At 41.5% G+C, this 22,617-nt stretch overlaps 1 protein-coding gene across 4 annotated transcripts in view; it reads right to left on the bottom strand.

Annotated features, from left to right (window-relative positions):
* Positions 1 to 524: 524 nt before the first annotated feature.
* The window catches only part of LOC135459096 (solute carrier organic anion transporter family member 1C1-like), a 32,993-nt gene continuing 10,900 nt past the window's right edge, over positions 525 to 22,617 (bottom strand). For 2 of the 4 annotated variants that reach the window (XM_064734741.1, XM_064734750.1), the window contains exons 8-15: positions 21,914 to 22,159; positions 20,895 to 21,059; positions 19,028 to 19,223; positions 17,903 to 18,068; positions 16,926 to 17,107; positions 12,880 to 12,944; positions 11,586 to 11,703; positions 9,455 to 10,556 (exon numbers count right to left, since the gene is read on the bottom strand). In XM_064734741.1, coding sequence (XP_064590811.1) covers positions 10,334 to 10,556; positions 11,586 to 11,703; positions 12,880 to 12,944; positions 16,926 to 17,107; positions 17,903 to 18,068; positions 19,028 to 19,223; positions 20,895 to 21,059; positions 21,914 to 22,159 — 1,361 coding nt within the window. In that variant the 3' untranslated portion in view covers positions 9,455 to 10,333. Of the gene's footprint in view, positions 638 to 9,454; positions 10,557 to 10,611; positions 11,117 to 11,585; positions 11,704 to 12,879; positions 12,945 to 16,925; positions 17,108 to 17,902; positions 18,069 to 19,027; positions 19,224 to 20,894; positions 21,060 to 21,913; positions 22,160 to 22,617 lie in introns of those variants that run through there. The other 2 variants (XM_064734758.1, XM_064734765.1) reach the window with 2 other exon arrangements.

A 22,617-nucleotide genomic window follows, 5' to 3' on the forward strand; every position in this document is an offset into this window, starting at 1 on the left:
GCCATGTGAGTTACAACTCACACTTTGATTTGGTAAAATCTGTAGTAACACTGTGCCATCCAATTTATTCCTTTACACTGGCTTGTTGGAAAAAATTCTTAGTGACAAAAGAGTTTATTATTTCACCTAGCTGACCTTCTGTAAGGATATCACTTATTTTTTTTTCTTGCAATAACATGCAGGGTATCCCTGATCTCTTTCTGTTTGCAGACTGCTGTCTATATGCCCAAATGCTTGAAATGATCAGCAGAACTGCTCCAGCTCCCCCAGGAGCTTCCTGTAGCCATGGACAATGATATACCCTTTGACACATCATAATGTTTTAGTGCTGAAAGCCTTGTTTAAGTTGTATTTTGGTTTATTGCAATGGATAGTTCAATATTTAATCTTTTTTATTTCCTCAGCTTTTTAAAACTCTGTATCCGAGAGATGAACAACAACTACAAAAGGAAACTTGAGAGAAAAGCTGTAAAGGAAGCCTATATATCTGTTTGCAAAGTTTATTTAAAGAATGAAAACACTTGCCTGTTTGTGCAACTCCCTCTACAATCAGAACAGATTTCTCAAGGACGATCCAGAAGCCAGTGCAGAGCCCCTCAGAAAAAAATGGGTCACTCGAAACAAGCCATGTTCAGATCTGCAGATAAGAGTATTGCAATTAATGCCCTCAAATCAGAACCCAGAAATCACAGCTCGCATGATCTGATTTGTTTCACCTTTCACAATACTCTCCTCATTTGAGAAAACAGCAAAAGAGAGAGAGAGGGGAAACAAATCACACAAAGAGAGGTTTTATATGCTTGAATGCAGCTGAAAAAAGTTGGATGAACTTTTCCAATGCTGGAAAACGTCCATCTGCTTTCCCACTGCTAATATCTACTTCCCAAACTCTTTTGTGGCTGTGCTATGAGGCTGGGTCAGCACATGTACCAGGACAAAAAAATTGGCTTCTCCTTCCTCTTGGCTACTCAGACAGAGAGGAACAAGAAGTAGAGAAAGGATTTCTCCAAGACTGCACTGCTATGAACAAAAATGTTACGAAATAAAATTCCTGGTGCTTAGGAAAAGCTTGTACACAAATACTTCTGAGCAGCTGCTCCTCTGAAATTCACCTGTCTTTGTGTAGCCTGAAGAGACAAACTTCTCCTTGAAATTATGATACACTGATGACCACAATATTATGCTGGGGGAGCATATCATTACAGGATTTTTTTTTGAGAGTTTAAAGGTACAACATAACTTAGAATGTGGTGACAGTATGTCCTCCCACCCTCAGATGACCCTGACCTACACAGATATCAGCTGAAGATGGAAGAGATGAAGGCTGGGGAAATTCCAGGCCACAAGAACATTAGGAAAAAAAAAAAAGAGATAAAAGGTCAATTGACAATTGATGCCAGCATACAGTAGCTACTGAGCCTGATAATTTTAAGTACTGATAAAGTTGTTATTTTAGATTTTTTCATCAGCATTTTTCCCATGTTTAATAAATCAAAGGTCTGGTTAAAAATATGAAGTATGAAAGCAAAAGTAGGAAGCTTTCTGCACCAAATGTGCCCTTTCACTAATATGACTTCTCTAAAACAACCATTCTTGGCCTGCACAGGCTACTCTTTTGTAATGGTGATATGAGAGAGTTGCATTTGCAGAAAGACAGGATTAGGCAGGTAATAATTGGTATTGTTTAGGTAGTCAATCAGCCTAAACATAAATTAACCCATCTTTCTTCCTAGAGGAAGAAAACAAACCTCTTCCCAAAAATTGAGAAAAAACAAAAATCCACTAAAGATTCTAAGTGGTACAGACAGATGAAGTTTGACAGTTCACTTTTTCGAACATCTGACAACTTCACTTCATTTTATGCTCAGTACAGCCTCTTCTGAGAACCACTTTGGGTGGGAGGAAAGCAAGGCTCCCAGCTAGCAGCCAGTGTGCATTGTTTGTGCTGCTGGGAGCTGGCAGCTTCCAGGACACCACGGGAATCCATGCAGCAACTGCAGCTCAGTGCAGAGGGAATGCAGCCAGCCCTGCAATGGACAGATCTCTTCAGTTCTCCAGGGGACATGATCTGATAGGAGCCACAGCCTAACTCTAGTAGTTCTGTTCTTTATTTGATTTTTAAAAAAAGAAAATCAGCTTTGTTTTATACCCCCTAATTGCAATCAAATTGTAATGACTAAGAACATCAACTAAAAAAAAACCTCCACATGAATAACAGGTAATAAGTTTACAAAGGTCAAGACAATGGTTTGCTGCAGGTTTTGTAGAGTCTTAAAAGAGAAATATAGTGATATTTGAGGACTTTTGAGAAGGCAGCAAAGGCACTCTAAGTCTTTGGGTTGATTGTTACCACAGTTTCACTCCCAGGGACTGTGACATCACCCAGCAGAAGAGCAAATCACAAATCAAGAGCCACATTTCCTCCCGTAATTTATGGAATTGCAATGATTTACACTAACTGGAGTGCTAATCCAACTGTCTGATCTTTAAATACACCCATAGCAAGACATTTGAAGTTCAGCTAACATGAAAAATGAGTATCAGACTGATATGAGTGCAGAGCCCAATGCTCATTGCTCAAGACACACCATGCTGACAGCTCAGAGACACACACACCGTGCAGGATGCCACCAATAAAGCACTGAAACTTCCACCAGGACTGGTTCTGCTGCTGCCAATTACAGAAAATGCTACTGGAAACCACACAGGTCCTGTTTGATAGCTGCAAACACTAACAACAACATTTTAAAGACAAACAGAAAGAATATTGAAGAGGTTCCTACCTATGTTCTGCATCCACAACAACAGCAGTTGTGCTACCAGTCAAATGCTCAAAAGTCTGAGAATTCTCTCCTTAAGCAAAGCTCTGCTGGTTCATGGCAGAAGAATCATTAACTTCCAACTCAAACCAATGTTTTAATCTTGTCTCCTCCCAGTTCTGCCCTCTGTTAAAGGTCCCAAAATCCATGTTTGTCCACAGAGGTCAAAAGTTAATTAGGATGAAGACGTGCAAGGGTGTTCCATTTGTAAACTCTAGTGAAGCATCTTTGATTTTTTTCTTCCCTGAAATTGTCTAGATTATAATGGTTGACACCTTCCTGGTGTTTAAAAATATGGTGTCCCAACTTTAGAAATAATCCTGCTTATAATGAATTTTGTTACGAAGGTTTATTTTCACTGTCTATGGCTAAAATCCATTCAGTTCAGATCTGTTAGAGCCAACCAAGAACTTGCAGGAAGAGAAAATGTAATGCCTTGGATATATGGAATAAAGACGGTGTTCAGTAATCACTCATGCTTAGAAGACCGTTCATATTTATTGTTTATTGCTATTAGCAGCAAAGGCAGGTGAAATATGAACGTTTATTAGGGCTGTGTGTACTTTGGAGCAGCCCTTTATCACTAACAGCTCTAGTTCAAGGAAACCCAGACAGGTTTATTTGGTTGTGTCCCTGCTGTGCCTTCTGCCTGATTCCTGAGAGTAATTGCACTTAAAAGGTAAGTTACTCTTGAGGCAGGTGTCTGCCTGGAGGTTACACCAAAATATTCCATTCCTGGTAGCTCCTGCCCCTTCCCTTCCAGCCCTCTCACCACATCCCCAGGGTGGTTTCCTCACAGAAATCAACCAGCTCAGTCAGACCTCGATGTACCCTTGATAAATCCATGCTGACTGCTCCAAATCACCAGTCCATTGTGTCCTATAGTGGCTTCAAGGTTAACTTGCTCTATAATCTTCCATAAAACTCTGGTGCTATTTTATTGATTCATTTTGGCTGTAACTTTTCGTGCAGAACAATTTTCAGTTTTCCATGACTAAGTGATCAATAACGTGAACATTTCATTCAACAGTGCAGAGAAAATCTATGGCGTAGGTTATGATTGCATCCATTATATTTAAGTCTGAATGTACAAAAACCCAACACAACCAACATTGCCATCACTGTAATTTTTCCAAAAGAGTTGTCCTCACAGTCAGAGCATTACTGAGCATTAAATACACACAAGAGAGAGAAATTCATGGACCTCTTTTTTTTAGAGTTGGTGATCCTTCATGTCCTGCTGTGGCATAAAATACCAATTACCCACTTCTAGTCCCAAGACAAGCATGTATTCCCTGCTTTACAAAGTTTTTTGGTGAAGCTTTGCATTCCCAAGGTTGCATTTTCAGGTTGTTTTCAGATGTATTAGCAGACCTACCCACGTGGGTTTTTGGCCTTTTAATCCTAAACATCTGGAAAGGGATGGAGCAAAAATTACTCTCTTACTTTGGAGCAGTAGAACCTGTAGAAAAAGATGCTACTTTCTTTTTCAACATTCTTTGTTTCCCTTATATGAGAAAGAACATTTCTTTGTTTTCATCATTCTGACAAGGGAATACAAATCAGTTTCTCCCTATTTTTCCTAGCCCTGTGTACACCATTAATTTACATCTTTCCAGCATTAAAATATCTTTTATACTTTGCTTTCAGTATGGCTGAGAAGAATTTTTCTATCTTCAGACTGCTGCTGTCCAAACTGTGTGTGGAAGCAGAAATCAAAGCTGACCTCTTGAACCAAGAACTGTTGACTCAAACTGCCAGAATGGGAAACTACCAAAGTAAAATCAAACTATGGTCTTACACCTAAAAAAAGGAGAAATACCTCTTTTTCCATCCCAGACCCCCCTTTATATTACTCACACTTGAAGGAACAATATAAATAAAAAGGATTATGACAGTAAAAAATCCCCTTAATAAGAACATTGAGCTATCAGTAATTTCTGATTCCTGCTGAGGGTTAAAAGCAGTCCTTACAAAAGCCACAGTGAGTCACCTTTAGCACCTTTGGTCACCTTTAGCAGGCTGCAGACTCCTCCGGGCAGAGGGTGGCAGCAGATCCCACCAGGAGCAGCTGCCAGGGCACCCTTGGCAGGGGCAGCAGCAGGAGCAGGAGCTGCTCCCAGGCAGGGGCCAGCTGGAGCAGGCAGCTTTGATCAGAGCCCTTCTTATTCTCAGGGTGCTAATCCCCAGATACAGAAAATCGATGTATTTTAAAATTTAACTCTTTGTTAACAAACTAAATAAAAGGGACGGTGTACAGCAAGTGTAAGCAAATACTCCTGTAGTTAAGCTACTACAGGAATCCTCAGAGGGTGAAAATAGACTCTTTCACCACAGAAAAAGGTTCTTTGGTGCTCCTGTCCCAGTGTCTAGTTTCTGTGTGGTGCTGTTGAGCTAACAAGTGAGAAAAACCAGCTGATCTGTGGTCTCCATCTTAGGCAGTGTCTGGGAATTTATCCTTCCACTGCTCAGTGGAGCATTTGCTGTTCAAAAGAACTCAATCATTTTCTCATTGATTTACCTCATGTATCTATCTGGGGAAAAGTAGACCATGGTATGCTGTTCTAATTATATTTTTTCTTTTTTCTTTTTTTTTTTTTAATTTAAAATACGAAGTGTAGATGTTAATGCTGGTTGTACAGCTTCTCTTTGCATTCAGCCTTAACCTGCAGCTTGGACTGGAGCTGTTAGTACAGACACAAAATTAATTAAGTGTAAATCACTGACAGGTGAGATTGCTTAGACCTTTTTAGTAACCCCTCCAAATATGAGCAGTATCACAGAAAAGCAGAAACAAAACTCATCTGACTTCAGGTGAAACCCCAGGGAAAGCCCCTCAACACCTTGACATGGTCTGGGATATTAACTGAGCTAACAGGACTGAAAAAATTAATATGGCTCATATAACTAATTAAATACCTGTTAATATATACAAAACCACTGCCATTAACTGCTCATCTGTCTTGTTACACTAGAGCAGATCTTTTACAAGAATGGATGAGTCTTGATTTTTTTCCAGACAGAAAAATCTATCAGATGTCAGAAACATCCCATAGACTGTTCTAGTAGAAAAAAAAAATTCTATTACAGTTTTATCCTGCTTGATTTCCAGACACTGAAAAACAGTCTGTCTGCACAGTTAAATAAACAGATTGTTGCTGACTGTATAATCTTATCACGGGTTGTTTTTTACTTAAACAAGTTTGTGTTTTCCCACATCTTATTTTAGAAGTGCCAACATCACAGGATCAACAAGAGGGCTCTGGTTGTGCACAACAGCCTTTCAAACTTACCATGCTCAACAGCCATGAGGGAAAGCTTCCTGCCTGGTCACCATCCAGCTGTGAGAATGTGCTCCATGTGCTGCCCACTAAATCCTTTCCTTATTTACTCTCTTCAAAATTCAATGAACTGCAATAATCTGGGATGAGCTGTTGGTTAACTAACCTGCTGATATTAGCCACATGTTGCTTAAATAAGGTCCTTTTAATGAGCACTTCACATCACCATTAAAGGGCCCCGCATTTAAATTGCCCCTCATGTTTTTTACAGCAATTATGGACTTTTTGCCGTCTAGAGGTTGATTAGAACTGGATGAGGAGCTGCCTCATGCAGCACCTGCTTAGTGATGCTCCAGGGCACAAAAAAAGACAACCAGATCTATGATCCCTCTAGGCAACAGCCTTTGGGGTAGATTATTAATAATTATTAATAGTGCTTATCTATGTGAAAATGATTTTAAAATACCCCTGCAACCTAGCTGCTTGCCAGTCTATGTACTTCAGAGCTTCTAGAATTTTTAGTAACTTTTAATGTTTTGCAGAATTAAGCTGCGTGTTGTGTCACCATCAGCCAAAGTGGTGCTGCCAGTGTTTTCTCTCAGATTATACCAATTGTGCTGTTAATTCAAAATATTGCAATACTGCTTTCATGCATCAATCTTCCTCATTATTTTGAGCATTTCAAGGAGGCAATCTATAATTATTTAGCCTGTTTACTGTTTTTGAGATATCCACACCCCTTGCTCTCTGTTTTTGGTAATTCCCTCTGATGCTGACATGGCACGAGTTTCATAGCTATATTTTATATATTATCTATACTTAATATAGCTATATTAGCTATATTTCATATATTTTATAGATATATATCCATATAAGATGCATTGTTCCCTCAGTCTTCTGATCTCACCTTTTTGCCTTTTGATCTGTTAGGAGTTCTTGAAGATTCCCTCCTGACACGGTTAAAAATGATGTGCCTATAACTAAGACAGGTAATTTCATTTGAGCGTTGTATTTTTTGCTGGAGGTAGCAGAGGAAATGTGCCTTTGGCTCATGGGTTTTATTATGTGGCATGGCCTGGTTAGCCCAGCCTCACTCTACATGTGAACAATGGGGACTTTTCCATAATATCCCACCTTTACATGGCACACAGAGCTTCTTACCAAGAGGGTGAGCCCCACTCTGGCCTCTGAGGCTGATAGCAAAGGTTGAGAAATCCCCTCAGCTAACTCTTTTAACAGTCTCACCTCTGACAGTGAAAGGTTTTTGGTTCTTTGCAGTCTCTTGGCTGTGGTTTAGTGTCTCTAACTCTGAAAAGAAAAGATCCAGGTTTGTTGACCTTGGTGAGACAGCACCAAGTTGCAGACACAATTTAAGATGAAGAATTCTGGGAGGAAGATGCTCACAGATCCAAATAATGCTGAGATAATTTTTTCAAGTATTATAACTAGTCCAGAATGTGCATCTGTGCTCAGACACTCATCCAGGCATCCATGTTACTACTTAAAGCACTAAAATAAAGCAACAGACTCAAAAATAGTTCAAAGTGGGAATAGTTTCTATCTGTTTCCTAATTTACAGGATTATCATAGCTGAAGGAAGGGAGGAGGAGAAAATTTGACTTTTAAAAAAATATAGTGCAAATAAGAGTTACTAAAACAAATTCTTTTCTGGTATTCTAATGTGTAAAGAAAATGGGTTATGGAAGGAAAGCCTGTATTTTAAAGAATCATTCACCAACTACAGGCTTAATATATGGCCATAGGAGATAACCCATGAAGCTGATTTTTCTGTCCTTGTTTCGTTCTGAACTAGAGTAAGATATATTTATTTATCTAAATTTCTTTATTTGCCTTTTGTGATTTAACCCCAGCCAACAAAATTAAATACCATGCAGCTGCTTGCTTACCTGACCCCCACAGAGGAGGAGAATTGAAAAAAATTGGAAAAAATTGAAAAAAGAAAAGAAAAAGGTAAACCCCATGGGTTAAGAAAAAATTAATAATTAGAATAAAATAGAATAATAATAATAATAATTGCAATGAAAAGGGAGAAAAAAAAGAAAGAGAAACAAAGCCTGAGAAAGACAACTTTTTGATGCCTGATATGGTTGCTGACTGATATCCAGTCTGTTCCTTAACAACCACTGGTTCCTCCTGGCCAATTCCCTCCAGTTTATATGCTGGAAATGGCATTCCAGGGAAGGGAAGATCCCTTTGGCTAGCTTGGGCCAGCTGTCCTGGCCATGCTCCCTCCCAGGTCTTGTGCAGCGTCTTTCTCCCTGGCAGAGAATGGGAAGCCGGAAAGTCCTTGACTTGGGGTAAACACAATTCCACAACCAAAACATCAGTGTGTTATCAACGTCATTCTCCTACTGAATCCACAACACAGCACTCTTCCAGCTCCTGAGAAGAAGATTTTCTCTCTCCCAGGTGAAATCAGTGAATTTTCCTGGCCCTGTAACAGCTTCATAGTTGGTGGGTGGCAGTGTCCTCACCAGGACTGATTCACAAACAGGAATTCTCCCCATTGCTTTGACACTAATACAACATCAAATACTGAGTGAAATGCGGATATCTCTCCTTTTTTATCCCAGTGTGCACTTCAGCTGGGTTCTTCCTTTCTCTCATGGGATGTGACAGCTCATTTCTATGGGAAGTGCCCTCCTTGGGAGGCTGTGGGAGGGTCCCAGCATTGTTTTTACTCCTGGGTGCTGATGCAGTTCGACATTTTTTGCTGTTTTTATGATGATGTAATATGAATGACACCTGAGATAGGAACATCAATCTTTGTGTTCACCCTGACCACAACTCCTGCCTTATTCCCATATTCATAAAGCTTCAGATTATTTTCATTATGTTTGTTTAGTTCAACATCCAGTGGTATTGAGCCCAGTGTGAACAGGCACAGATGTGCAGCGCCTCAGTGCCCATAGCCTCTGACACTCACCTGGGAGGACAAAGATCTGGGACAGGACTCTGGCTTTCCAAATTCCAGGCCACTCTTATGCAGTGCCCCTCCTCATGCACCCCACTGGAGAGGCAGCAGGGTACCTACAGTCACTGCTGGGACACAAATGATGGGATAAGGGTTTGTTCTGCCAATATTGTGGTGAAGGATGAAGCCTACCTTTCACCATGTGCTCAAAAATTCTGGTTGCTTTAAAGGATATCCTTGTGGACCCACCATCACCTTTTCCAGTGCAAGCTTTCCTGAGATTTTTTTCACATCAAACACCTATCCTTTGCACTCCCCACCCCAAATATAATTAATATCAAATATTGACAAAGCACAAAAATGTCTTAGTTTCAGCTAGAAAATACAACAAATTAAAAGGAAAAGCCCCAAGTCACCTGGTCTTTTAATTAAATTTAATTTTATTTTTCCCAAGCTGTCTTGTCATAGCTTTTTAAAGTATAAATCATACGTATCTTGCATAATTTTGTTATTACATCATAAAGTGCATGGAATTATTTAGTACACTGAGTACTAGCAAGTAGCAAGAAACTGCTGCAGATCTAAAAAAAGCTCTATTTTCATCCCAGTTTCCTTTGGATGGTACTCTTGTGGCCTCTTTGTAAGGATAACTTCTACTGCTGGTGGTTAACGACACCTTCTATTGCTGATGGTTGCGCTGCAACAAAAGATACTGTAAAACAGATTCCTACCCACAACACTGACGTCCCAGGTGTTATGGATGGAACCCAGGAGGTGCCCAGAGCCTGTGGCTGATTTTTCCTCCCAGCAAACCTTCCTGCTGCCCCGTGCCTCGCTGCTGGCCAGGACGGGCTCCGTGCCGGGATCCCTGCACCTTGCAGGTGGCCAAGCCAGGTTTGTGCCGCCCTTGGCTGGAGCCATGGCAGAGGAGCTGCAGGGCAGCCTCCCCACTGCCCCTCACACCCAGGGGGACACCGAGGGCAGCAGCAGCTCTGGCAGCCTCCTGAGGAGGGAGGGAGCTGAGGGGCAGCTGCAGAAACGGGGTCCGGGTGAGGGCACAAGGCACCTCCCCAGCCATAGGAAATCCCCTCACTCGGCAGAAAAAAAGGGTGAGCAGTGTTTTCAGAGCTGTTCACGTGCTAACAAATATTGGTGGTCTTTGCTTTTGGGGTTCACAGTGAAAATTGCAAGAGGGTGAACATTTTCAGGGCGGCTACTAAGATACTGCTTCACTGATGATGGATTTTTGCCTGGAACACCACTCACTGGGTAAAAGCACGGTGGAGATCTCAGTTTTCCTAAAGCCTGGTCTCCTTTTCTGGCCAGTAAGTTGACTGAATTAACTGGTCACTATTGGCAAAATTATCTTTTCTGCTCTTTGTCCCACAGGTGCCTCTCTCCCCGTTGGCTGAGAGGGTCTCATCTTGTGGAGATGACTTTTTTCGCAGAACGCAAAGGACAGCAACACTGAAGAAAATGGACACCGTGCCCAAGACCAAAGTCAGCCCCAGGTACACATACCTGAGAGAGAAATGATTGATCAGAGCCAACACACGACCAGAAGGCAGCAAGGACACATTCATCTTTTCATCAGGTAAGGCTGGGAAAGGACACTGCAGTCAAGGGGATGGCCCTGGAGAGGGGAGTTTGTCAGCTCGCCCAGGTCAGGTACAGAGTGCTCTGGGCTCAAAAAAGCATCTCGGGCATTTCCTGACCTCCACCCCAATGTGCCTCAGTAAGAATAGCACTAATATTTTTAGGGCAGTTACTCTATTTTTTAATATATAAACAGTACCAGTGGTGACAAGACCATTTGTTGGCATTTTTGCTTTGCAGGCATAATGACAGCAACAACAGCAGCAACAATAACATCATAATGTTTTATTAGCAAAAAGAGTCCCAGCTGAGATTTTGCTCTTTCCTTCAAGTTTTCAAGACAAGATGTACCCTTCTCTCATGTTTATTTTTCTTGTGGTGGGAGAAGGGACAACCTGTTCTCCCATTTTCCTCTTACCACTGTTATTCCATTCTTCATTTCTGGAGAAGCCTTTCACAAATGCAGTTCAGACAATTACTGTCCTCTAGCAATAAATTAATAAAGATAACTCTGCACTTAAGCCTCTAGATAAGCCAAGCATGTTTTGTGGCACCTTTGCCTTTCATTTTTTGATCCAGCTCCAACATGGAGAAAAATGAGGTTTAATAACTTAATTACACACACACACACACTAAGACAACAGAGATATTGAAAGCTGAGGGAAGCTTTAGCATAAAATTGAGGTTTCAACACAACTTTTTTTTGTGAATTATTAAAAGACAATTATTTACAGCTGATACTGAAACAAGATGATCCACCCCTCCTATCCAAAAAGAGATTGAATCAAAAGAGAATGGTGAAATATGAGCATTATTGTTAGTATTGTTAGTCAAAGTTTTCCATTCAGTTTCAGATCTTTCACTCAAATTTTCCAACAGAAATTCTGCTACCAGTGCCAGGTGTAGATGTACTTTAAGAACCAAAGGTAAGGAAGGAATGGAGAAGAGCATTACCTGAGTGCACTGGAGTCATAGAGTCTGCACGCTCCTCTTCCCCCACATCTTTTGCTGCCCCATTTCAGGCAAGCGGTGTCTATGGCTACTCCAAAATACACTGGGGCTGGAATCCCCGCTGGGTGGATTGAGCAAACAGACAGAGGTGAGAAATTTACTGTCCAGGGTGATCAGTTTCGATCTAGAGGCAGGTTCACACAGAACACTCAATAATACATTCCAACAGCAGGGACACTTGCACGCTGGCTGGGGAAGACGTGCCTTGTGCTGCCCAGGCACACACCACCCTTTCCTCCCTGTGGGAAGCCAGGAAAACATGACAAAACATCAAAAAGCCTCTGGAAGTCCCTGGAAGGAGCGCTGGCCACGGTTTGGTTTCCTCACCCTGCAGGACATCTCTGGGGAAAAAAAGTAGGAGATAATTCTCCTTTCTTGAGAGCAGCAGAGCCTGTTCAGCCTGGGCGTAGGGTGGGGATGAGAAGGGACAGAGACAGTGGGGTTTGGAGCCTGCAGTGGGGCTGCAGGGATCCCCCAAGCATCTTGAGATCCCACTGTGGCAGGGGCAAAGCTACTGCAGTCCTTGGGGCTGATGGAAAGGAAAAGCCTTTTTACATGTGCTGATGGGGACACCCTGCACTCTGTGCACTCTGTGTCACCTGGGGTGCTGGAGGAGAATGTAAGCCTGGAGAGAAAATCCTGGCCTGCAAAGGTGTAAGAGAGAAGCCAACAGCTTGGTTTGATGCAATCCCATCCAGTCCATCTAACTCTGCTCATGTAAATAGGGTGCTTTCTTCTGCTGATTTTTTTTTTCATGAAGACTTAGAGGATTTTAGAATTTCCAGTCCATTGGAATCTCATGTTACCCCTTATTTCAGGAGGTTCTACCACAAGGCTGCAGTGAACCCCACCCCCAGGCACATCTGTAGTCAGTCACATTAATTCCCTTAGAATCTAGTGAATATATCCCTGAAAAGCAATCACAAATTCTCATCCACAGCTGTTCTTTTACACTTGTTGCTGAGTAAGGGACAAGACATAATTTTGATGTTAGCTTCATAGCCTACAGGATCACATCTCTATAAATATTTGCCTTGTGTATTTAAATTATGCCTAGGATATAATTATGTGATTTATGAAGTACAAAGAAATTTCCTTTTTCCAACTTTTTAAAAAAAATCGTATGACATCTATTTGCAGATAGACATTGTTCTTTACAACAATCAAAGCTCAATTCTAAGAGAAATTATTAGTGAAGAGTGAATTAAAACCAACTCAGGAGTACAAATGGACTTACCAAGTACTCTTATTGCCAGGGTATAGATGCCAAGTGCAAATGATTTCAAGTGGGGTTTAATGCACCTGAAAATAATAATAATAATAAAAGAGGTGTTACCTAGAAATAAAGCATCAGGTGTATATAATTAGAACACAAATAGAAAGAAAGGAAAGGAAAGAAATGTAACCTTTTCCTCCTTAATGTCATGGACTTTGAGCAAACTGCAGAAATATGTAAAAAAGGTGATAAAAGCAGAACAGCACCTAGGAATTCTGAACATCTATATTCAACATCACATTTTAAGATGGTTGTAGATTTTCAGACGATATCAGCACTTAGGGGTTTTACTAACACAGGACAAGAAAATTGCTAGTGAAATCACCCATCCATTGGATGGCTTTATTCAGTTGACACTCCCTGAAATTCAGGATCAAAGCTAGTACAGGGTATTCAGGCACTCACTTTTCCTTGCACCCTATCTAGATGAGGATCACACCCCCTGTAAAGGCAAATCCTCCAGGCCATTCTCTGTCAGAGCACACCATTTGCATTTGGACCCTGCTGGGATTGCAGGGTGAGTCCCACGCACACATCCAGCTCTGCTGGCTCCAGATGAGCCCTGCTCCAGCCCTGGATCCTCATCCTGGCTCCCTGATGGTGGGCAGGGATCAGCTGCCCTTCCCAGCCTGCTGGCAGCAGGGTGTGTATGGAGCCTCTCAGATTTGCAGGAATCACCTCTGCTGCTCAAACCTGCTGCTCCTCCAGCACCTTCCAGACTGACTATTACAGTGCCTAATCCAGCACAAATCTGGGCATATGTTTGATTTTGGCAAGTGGGTAGTGCCAGTCACATGGTCAAACAAGGACATTTTTGGTATGTGAGGTAACACATGTATCAATATGATGATTAATTAAACTTCTGTCACACTCATTCTCTTCTTCAATAATGAATATATTTAAATAAATATTCAAATAATAAAAAATTATCTGAGCTGAAATTCAATTTGTCACCATGGATGAACATAGCACTCTGCAGATAAAGTCTCTGCTCCTGCAAAAATTAATGTAATTGGGAATATGTTCTAAAAAATAATTGAGGCATTTCAAAACAAACTCTGTTGTTCGTCACCAGGGGTAATTTTCCACACTTTATTCTCTAATGCCCTGGCCATGGATTATCATCACACAGTATCTTGATTGTGGCTTATACAAGCAGTGCCATCTATGAGGGCATGGCTGTAAAATGATTTTGAGCTGGAAGAACAGTGTCTTGCTCCCCTGCTAGACACCTGCTACACAAGCACTCCTCAGTCCTCAACTAATCTGAGGGCATAGAAAGCAAAAAGTGGAAAATAAAACCAATAACTGGATATTTGATATGTGTTTCACAGGATTTATATCCTGCAAAAAAATATTCTCTGTCAGATGAAAAAAAAATTGTTTTATTCTTTGTATTGTCTTTGCAAGGAAGCAGGAGCTCTTTGTGATGCTGAGTGATAGCCAGACCTCTTAGGGAGATCTGAGACTTCCTTTTCACTGCCTAATCCCCTGCTATTAATAGCTGGTGCTTGAACAACAGCGATCTGAACTGCAGGGCTTTTTCCCAAAAACCTCAGGGCTTTCCCAAGTTCCCTGGCTGCTGTAATCACACTAATACCACCAAAATGACATTTCAGAAATGACTTGGTCACCAGCTGTAAGCATATTTCAATGACCTCAGTGTGCAAACCATCAGAGTAAATGTCACTAATTCTTACAGGGTTTTAGGGATTTAGCTGTATTTGTCCTCCATGGCAGGTGCAGTGATAGCTGCTCATCTGAAAACACCAGCTTGCTTAAGTGCTGGAATCTTAACAGAGATGACTGAATGCTGAATAATTTCTAAAAGTGATCATTGGAAAAAAGTACATAATGAAGCCTGCAACTTGACCTTGGGACTCTTTGTGTCAAGGAAAATTTATTTTCCTTCTGGTAACAGAAGCACACTTTCAATTCAGCCAGATTTTTGGAGAAAGTCAGGCAGTGATGGATTTCAAAAAAGACAAAAGTAAGCATGAGCTTAAAGTGGAGTTGTGCCCAAAGGCCATTTGCAGTGCAGGAAAAAAAATAAAAAAAGGATTGAACTTACTGAAACATGTTTTATTTAGCTGCACATCAAAGGTGGATGCCTCCAATCCAGCAGGAAAACACATAACTTCTCAGTTTCTCTTAAATGTCTCTCAAAGTAAAATGATTTTCAACAGCAATAAAAGCATTGGAGCAGAACCAATAGAACTGTTTTTCTGATTTCATATAACAATGTGGTTTAGTATTGTAACTGAAAACCTTTCTAAGCTTTTCTGACTGAATTGATTAAGCAGTAATATCCCCAAGAGCAGGTTCTTAGGGCTGAGAAGGGCAGCAGCTCCGTGAGATTTGAGCTTGCAGTGCTCAGTAATGAACATCTCCCAAACACTCAATTTTTTATGCAGTGGGGACAAGAAGAAAGCAGGAGGTTGAGCATGGCTACCACAGTTTTGAGGCCCTGTGTGGTTCCGGATCTGCACATTTTCCACTATGTGCCTTATGGATAGAAGGAAGATTTGATGTAGAGGGAAAGGGGAACTGCACCCCTGCATAGCTCTATGCCCACATTTATCCAGTGTGTCAGAAGCAACCACAGAGACCAATCTGGCACAAACCCTGAAGGCTTTGCTGCAAGCCCTACACTCATGAATTGTCACAGACATATTTTCTGAAAAATCCTTTGCTAGGATTTTTTCTCCTGAGAAGCTGAGAGGCCTCAGAGGAAAAGAAAAACAATAATTATCTGCTGCTGTGGAATGCAACAGGTGCATCTTTGTTTGGTCCATGTGAGTTTTTCAACTTGATGACCAATCGCAGGTCCAGCTGTGTTGGGACTCTGGTCAGTCACAAGATTTTATTATCATTCAATTCTTTTCTTTGCTAGCCTTCTGATGTCTTCTTTCTCTTTAGTTAGTATAGTTTTAATATATAATTTTCTTTTAATATAAAATATATCATAAAATAATAAATCAGCCTTCTGAAACATGGAGTCAAGATTCTCATCTCTTCCTTGTCCTGGGACCCTCAAACACCACCACAATGAATCATCCTCATCCTGGCACAGGGACAGCCCAGTTGTGCAGGAGCTTCAGTATAAATGGTCTAAAATGGATTACAGTGTGATTGTTCTTGGAGAGAGCCCTCGAGGAGAGAGAGGTGCTGTGAGGTTTTGCAGCACTCAGGGGTAACCCTGAAAGAAAAGCTGTGTGAGGAGAGCTGTGCAGCTTGTGCACACCTCACTGGCAGGGTTTGTGCAGGGCAGTGGAGAAGGATCCCCACATCAGCCATTTCTGAAAGTCTGTGTGAATATTTATTCTGGTTTAAGGATTGTAATAGAACTGTAACTGAAGTCCCACTTCTTTATTTAGGTTTTTCCATACAGCCTATATTCAGCCAGTGGCATTGTCCATGGGCTATAAAGATACCAGCAATGAGACAGGGCCTGGTCCAGAAAATTGAATTCAAAACCAAGGAGAATTTGGGAGCAAGAAAACACAGCTATAATACCAAAGATTAGTTAGACTGGATTTACTCTAGTTTTGTTTGAGAAGTAGAATGTGCCCATCTGGAAATAATTTGGAAAAAGGAACTGAGAAAGAAAGGTTTCCAAAACAGAGCAGAGCAGAACTTGGAATCCAAACATTGCAAGTAGCTGACAAAAATCCAGATTAAGCACTTGTAGTACTAACTGCTTTTTGCACTTGCTAAAATTAGCTTCAAAGCTTACAGTGATGGACAAATAGTTCCAGCAGTTAAATATGCACTGAGACAAGCATTCAATAAATCTGTGATTAGGAAATAGGAAAAGAAAATCTTGTGCTAAAACAATTGTTAAAACAAGGAGAAAAATCTAGGAGCCACAATTATATGGAATATGCTATCTTGCATAGCTGCAAAACATTTCCCAATACCAGGAATACCAGGAGGGGAGGGAGTACCAGTCATGTGTCAAAACACTTTGAAAACATTTGGCAATGCCAGCAGGAATTGTTCCTTACCTTAGGAGCAGTATGTATCCAGGTGTGCCACCTACTGACAAAGTGTATGAAGTGATAACTGATATTACTAGGAAATACAGGAACATTTTGGGGCACTCGTTTCCTTTTTGACACGGTCCCACCACAGCTGAGGAGCTCTGTGAAGATTCAAAGGTTCCCACGCAGCTGCAGTTAAAAAATACCTGGAAGAGAGCAGGCAAAGTCTATGAAAGCCTAAATGGTGGGGAAGTGGATGTTTAGGAATTGCACATTCTGGATGGCTGAAAGTTTAAGTCCAAAGTGGGAAATATTTTATGAAAGGAAAAGGCTTATATAATGACGGAGAAAATTATAAAGTATCTACTGTTGATGAATCTAGTTATTAGGGTTTTTTCCAACAGTCTTGGTAGCCAAAAGCTCAAAAAAAAAAAGAAAAAGCCTCCTACATTTTCTGCTTGTGATTTCTGCTGGAAAGAACAAAGTGAAAAAAAATTTTAAATGTGGGTGCCAAATTGCTAAAAACCCTGAGGAGTTCAGGGCTGAAGAGGATGCTCAGTTTAAATCCACTTTGACAGACCTGGTTGTACCAGAAAGAATGATCCCAACTCACATGGAAATGAAGGACTTTATGGTATTTTTCTCAGTGCCTTGTATCAGAAAGAAAGGTCGCACCTCACACAGAAATGAAGGATTGTCTTACACCCTGTATCAGAAATAAAGATCCCACCTTACATGGAAATGAAGGGTTTTATGGTGTTTTCCACAATGACTTGTATCAGAAATAAAGATCCCACCTTACATGGAAATGAAGGGTTTTATGGTGTTTTCCACAATGACTTGTATCAGAAAGAAAGAGCCCACTTCACACAGAAATGAAGGATTTTCTCACACCTTGTATCAGAAAGAATGATCCCACCTCCCATGGAAATGAAGATTATCTCCCACCTTTTACCAGATATCAATGTCCCATCTCACACAGCAATGCAGGGTTGCCTTACGGTGTTTTTCCCGGTGCCGTTGGACGCACGGCAGCCGGCCAGGCAGGGGGACACGTAGGTGACCCCATTCTCCCCACAGATGGGGTCCCAGTCGTTCCTGGAGCAGGAGCAGCCTGAGTTGCACTCTGAAAACAGGGCTTGCTCGTAGTCACTCACTGCTTCAGCTCTGTGGGATAAAAGAGGAGCTGCAGAGGAGCTGCCCAGCAGAGGAACCCCCGATCACTGCGGGGTGATGCTCTCTGCCAGGAGCACCTGGCCACCCCTTCCCTCTGTAGCCCATTAAATGTTGTCTCTTCACACCCAAACAGCAGCGCAAATCCTCATTTCTCTGTTATCCAAAGGTTTTCACACTATCTCACCACCTACTGTGTGAAAGTATTTACTTTATTAAGAGTGACAACTACCAATTTATATTTGTGCATTTTCTCAGATTTTCTAAGGTTTTGGTTATGCAGCTTTAACACAACTGGGCAAGTGGCACAGAAGGCAGTGAGTTACTCATGGGAAATGGTCTCTGTAGAAGTTTGCAAGGAACTGATCAGAATGGGATTCATCCAAACTGGGTGTCTGATACCTTGCACGACAGCTCTCTGTCAAATTCAGTCATCAGATACCAGTGGAGCAGCTGCTGTGAGTCAGTGCTGGAAACTCCTCCCAAAAAGTTAGTTTTACAGAGTAATAGCATGGGTAAAATGTTAGCCTCAGGTGTACCTCATGGTTAATCCATGAATCCTTCAGTTTTGAGTTCAAAGGCTATTAAATGCCATTCATTGTTCAGTGGCACACGAAGGCAAGAAACAATTAATTGAATCCCTGCCCCCCTACTGAGCTACTCACATTGCCAGGAATCACTGGGCTAATAGGATGGGTCCCATGGCAATGATAATTAAAAAGTAATCAGAAAAATAATCTGCACTTGTGACATAAACCTCACTGGTTTTTACCACAATCATGAGAGGGTCATGACACAACACCCAGTGGAATGGAGTGGTTTCCATTGATTTGAATCATATTTGTGGGAAGCACATTCAGGTCAGCCACTCTCATTTCAACAAGATCTACTTTGTGAGACAAAGTGAGGAAGGAGTTGGGTTTGCAGTGGCCCTTTCTGCCCTGCCAGCATACCCATGGTAGGACACAGTCAGCCCGGCCACCTCCGAGTTCCCACAGCCCATGGCAAACAAGGAGAGCAGCAAAAGGTAACCAAAGAAGGATGATCCCAGGGAAAGCTTTGCAGCCCCCACAACACCGACTCCAAATCTCTTCATGATCAGTCCTCCAGAGAATATGCCAAAGGCCACAGCAGGAATGTTAATAAGACCTGAAATCAAACAGAAAATTCTGTATTAATGAAAACCCCAGCTCGATGGGCTAACCTTGTCAGCACAAAAACAGCTGCAGCAATCAGATGAAGGAGCAAAACACAAAAGATCTTCAGTCAGGGCATTTTATTTTGTCCAGACTTAGACTGATTCTTGGAGTGTTACAAAGGTGCTAGGACAGCTTTGAAAAACTTATTCCCAAGCACATGCTTCTTTGCTGGTTCTTTGACAGAGAGATTATGGATAAAGTTTAGATAATGCTTTTCCAATTTCTTAAGCTAGGTGGTTTTTTCCACAATTAGTTTGTCAGTGGAGTCATCTGCTGATTCCTAAATTTAGTTTTATCTAATGTTACAAAAGCCAGAGCAAGACCTGCCTTTTAAATTTTTTTAGTGCTTCAAATTGCTCTGACAATTTTGAAATCTATCAGAGATTGTGATAGAAACTGTTTTGTTTTGTTTTTTTTTTTTTTTAAGAAGAAGGAGTAAAAGATGTTGTGAAAGAGAAATAAGCACTGTGAGTCTGAGTCAGCCCTCAGACTCCTTAGGAAGGGTGGATTTGGAGAGAAAGGAGAAGGAGGAATTAAAATCACCTTATTGCAGGGACAGCCACTGAGCAGGATCCTCCCCTAACCAAGCCATCACACACTCCCTGCTGGATATAGTCCCTGTGCTCAGAGAAATCAAATGGTTCCTAATCCGCACTCACTTTGCACATACCTGAAAGCTTAGCTCCAGAAAATCTTTAAATACAGTGAGAAGTTCTACACTGAATGTAGGGATTGTTTTCTGGACTTTCTTTGGCCATCAACTGTACTTGAAGATTTCTCCTTGCTTTGAGGAGTTTGGTGCCAGGAAATTCCAGCTTCTATCTTGAATGGAATTAACATAGCACAATGGATCATATCAGCTTTTCTGCACATATAGACCTCTGTTGCTGCGCAACTAATGCTGCTCTGGAACAAGGCAGCTCCCTCTGGGCTGGGGAGATGTAAACCTCTTTGCTGCTAATGCTATTGAAGCCCTGGACCTCTGGAGCTGAACCCCACATGCAGGTTCAGCAGCTGGGCAGTCCAGTCCACCCTCATGAAGTCGGCTATAAAAATGCTGATTTCTGTACCCAAAGACTGAAGCAGCTTCTCTCTCTTGTGCTGTAAGGGGCAGCTTGGGATATGACTTTTTTTCCTTTTATTTAACAACAATCTCTGCAGAGAGTCACCCTCAGCACTCACTGAACTGATCTTTGTTTTGTTGAAATAAATGGGAAGCCATCAAGGCAGCAGATCTGTCTGATGATAAATTTATGTGAACTGCTTTAAAATTATTTCTCAGTTATTTTCTTGTATTGTACATACATTAGGTATGTACAAATGATGTAGAGGGAAAGGGGAAGGGAAAGGAAGGGGAAGGACTTTTCAGATTTCCGGTGAAATGGGAATTAAGATATCAAATCATGTAAACTTTTACAGTAAGTCTTGCATAGATAAAGTCAGAGTTAATTGGTGCTGAAGCAGAAATGAAATAACTTACCATCTATGAGCTATTACTTAATGTCAGACAAGGAAGGAGAAGAAATTAACAAACCTTAAAAAAACCACAATTTTTCCTATATGTATATGCCACTCCTAAAATGTCCATTTTAAAGATATCAAGAGGCAGCTATAGCATTACCTATAACAAAGTTAGTTTTTGAAGATGTCTGCCCATACTGTTGTTCAATATACTTTGGCTTATATGTCACCATGCCAATCAAAGAATTGAACTGAATAATACTTGCACACAAATACAGAATGTAAACTGGATTCCCAAAGAGGTTCTTCAGCGATGGCAAGAAGTCTGCAAGACAAAACAGCAGAAATAACAAGTAGGCCAGAGAGAGGATTACTGCTGGAGTAATGCTTTGTAACATGTGTGCCCCTTCCAAAAAGCCCCAAAATACAAAACATTTCAGAGGGAGTCTGTGAGGTTCCCTGATGTTCCTAACATCTCCCCCATCTGCAGGGAGGAACAGTGGAGCAAAACACTAAGCATCAATTCCCCAGAAGAGAGATCTTGTTTTAAATACCTTCTTTCCACCATAAATCAGGAATGATTTGGTTTCTCTGTGTCCTCAACAGTCACAGAACTGTTTAGCTTAATTTGGGGCAAAGAGCGCTCGGCACAGCTGACAGTAAACACAGAAATACTGAGCTGCAGATCCAAGTTCTGAGGGAAAATGCTTTTGGCAAAGCAAGGCCAAGGAAATGCAATTGTGCAGACCAGATCCTGTCTGAATCCAGACAGCTCCCTCTAATACTGAAGCTGCTCTGTGCCCATCTACATTCTGATCAGGTATTGTAAATGTTTTCCTAATGCAGGAAAAAAATAATTAGCAAAAATCAAGGGCTGGGTTTTTTTTGAGCACCACTTCTGCAACAGTCACTACATGTGAATAAAACATTTTTGCAGAACTTCATGATATGTGCTGGGCCACTATTGTAATTTTACAAATCTCAGCCATTTCTCATGCAATAGCAAGTCCAGGGAACATTGAAGAGACCTTTTTGTGTGTACTATGGAGTTGGAGAGTGAAAGGGAAAAAACAGAATTCTGAGACCATTAAAATAGGGACTCAGTAAGTCTAAAATTTTAAGTCTAAAAGCCTCTGAGAGAAAATCTGAACAATCAGGAAGAAAACTCAAGCGATTTGCCTTTTGCCATCTCTGCAAGCTTCGCCTGCTGCCAGGAGGATGCGCCTTGGTCCTTGCTGTCCTCAGTGATGAACCTGGAGTGCTCAGAGGAGGTGCTGGAGTCCTTCCTGCCCTGGGGCCTGGGCAGGTGCCTGGGCAGGAACCAGAAGGGGATGCCAGCCAGGATGCTGATCAGCCCAGCTATCAGGTAGCCCAGCCACCAGGCCCCCACCCACTGCGCGTCCTTGGGGCTGATGGTGATGCTGTCTGCACAAAGGGGAAAAGGAGAAACAAATCAATGTAGGGATGTGCATCCTGTTTATGGAGTGACAAAACTGTCCTTTGTCTCCTAAAAAAGGAAAAAAAGCCCAGAAGTTTCTCTCCTCAATTAGGTAAAAGGACATCTCATAGGACCTGGCAGTCACCTCAAAATTAAGGATAGCCAGTTGGACAGGAGCCAAAAAGTTCTGCCTAAGCAATTTACTAGAAAAATAAGAGAACAAAGGAACTAATGGCTTTTGTAGGGTGTTTTGCCAGGAGCAAGAACCTCTTGCCTCTGGCTCGCTTTTTCTCTGTAAAAAGCTTTGTTATTTTGCCTCTTATTAAAACTTTTCTGTTTCCAACACTGCCACAGAAGTCATCCTGCTGATTTTAAGCCATCTGAGGCGGCTGAGATATCTCAGCTGTGATATAAATCTCCAAGAGTTCATGGAGAGCTCCTTATA

The sequence above is a fragment of the Zonotrichia leucophrys genome, chromosome 1A (assembly GCF_028769735.1).
Source record: "Zonotrichia leucophrys gambelii isolate GWCS_2022_RI chromosome 1A, RI_Zleu_2.0, whole genome shotgun sequence".
Lineage (NCBI taxonomy): Eukaryota > Metazoa > Chordata > Aves > Passeriformes > Passerellidae > Zonotrichia > Zonotrichia leucophrys.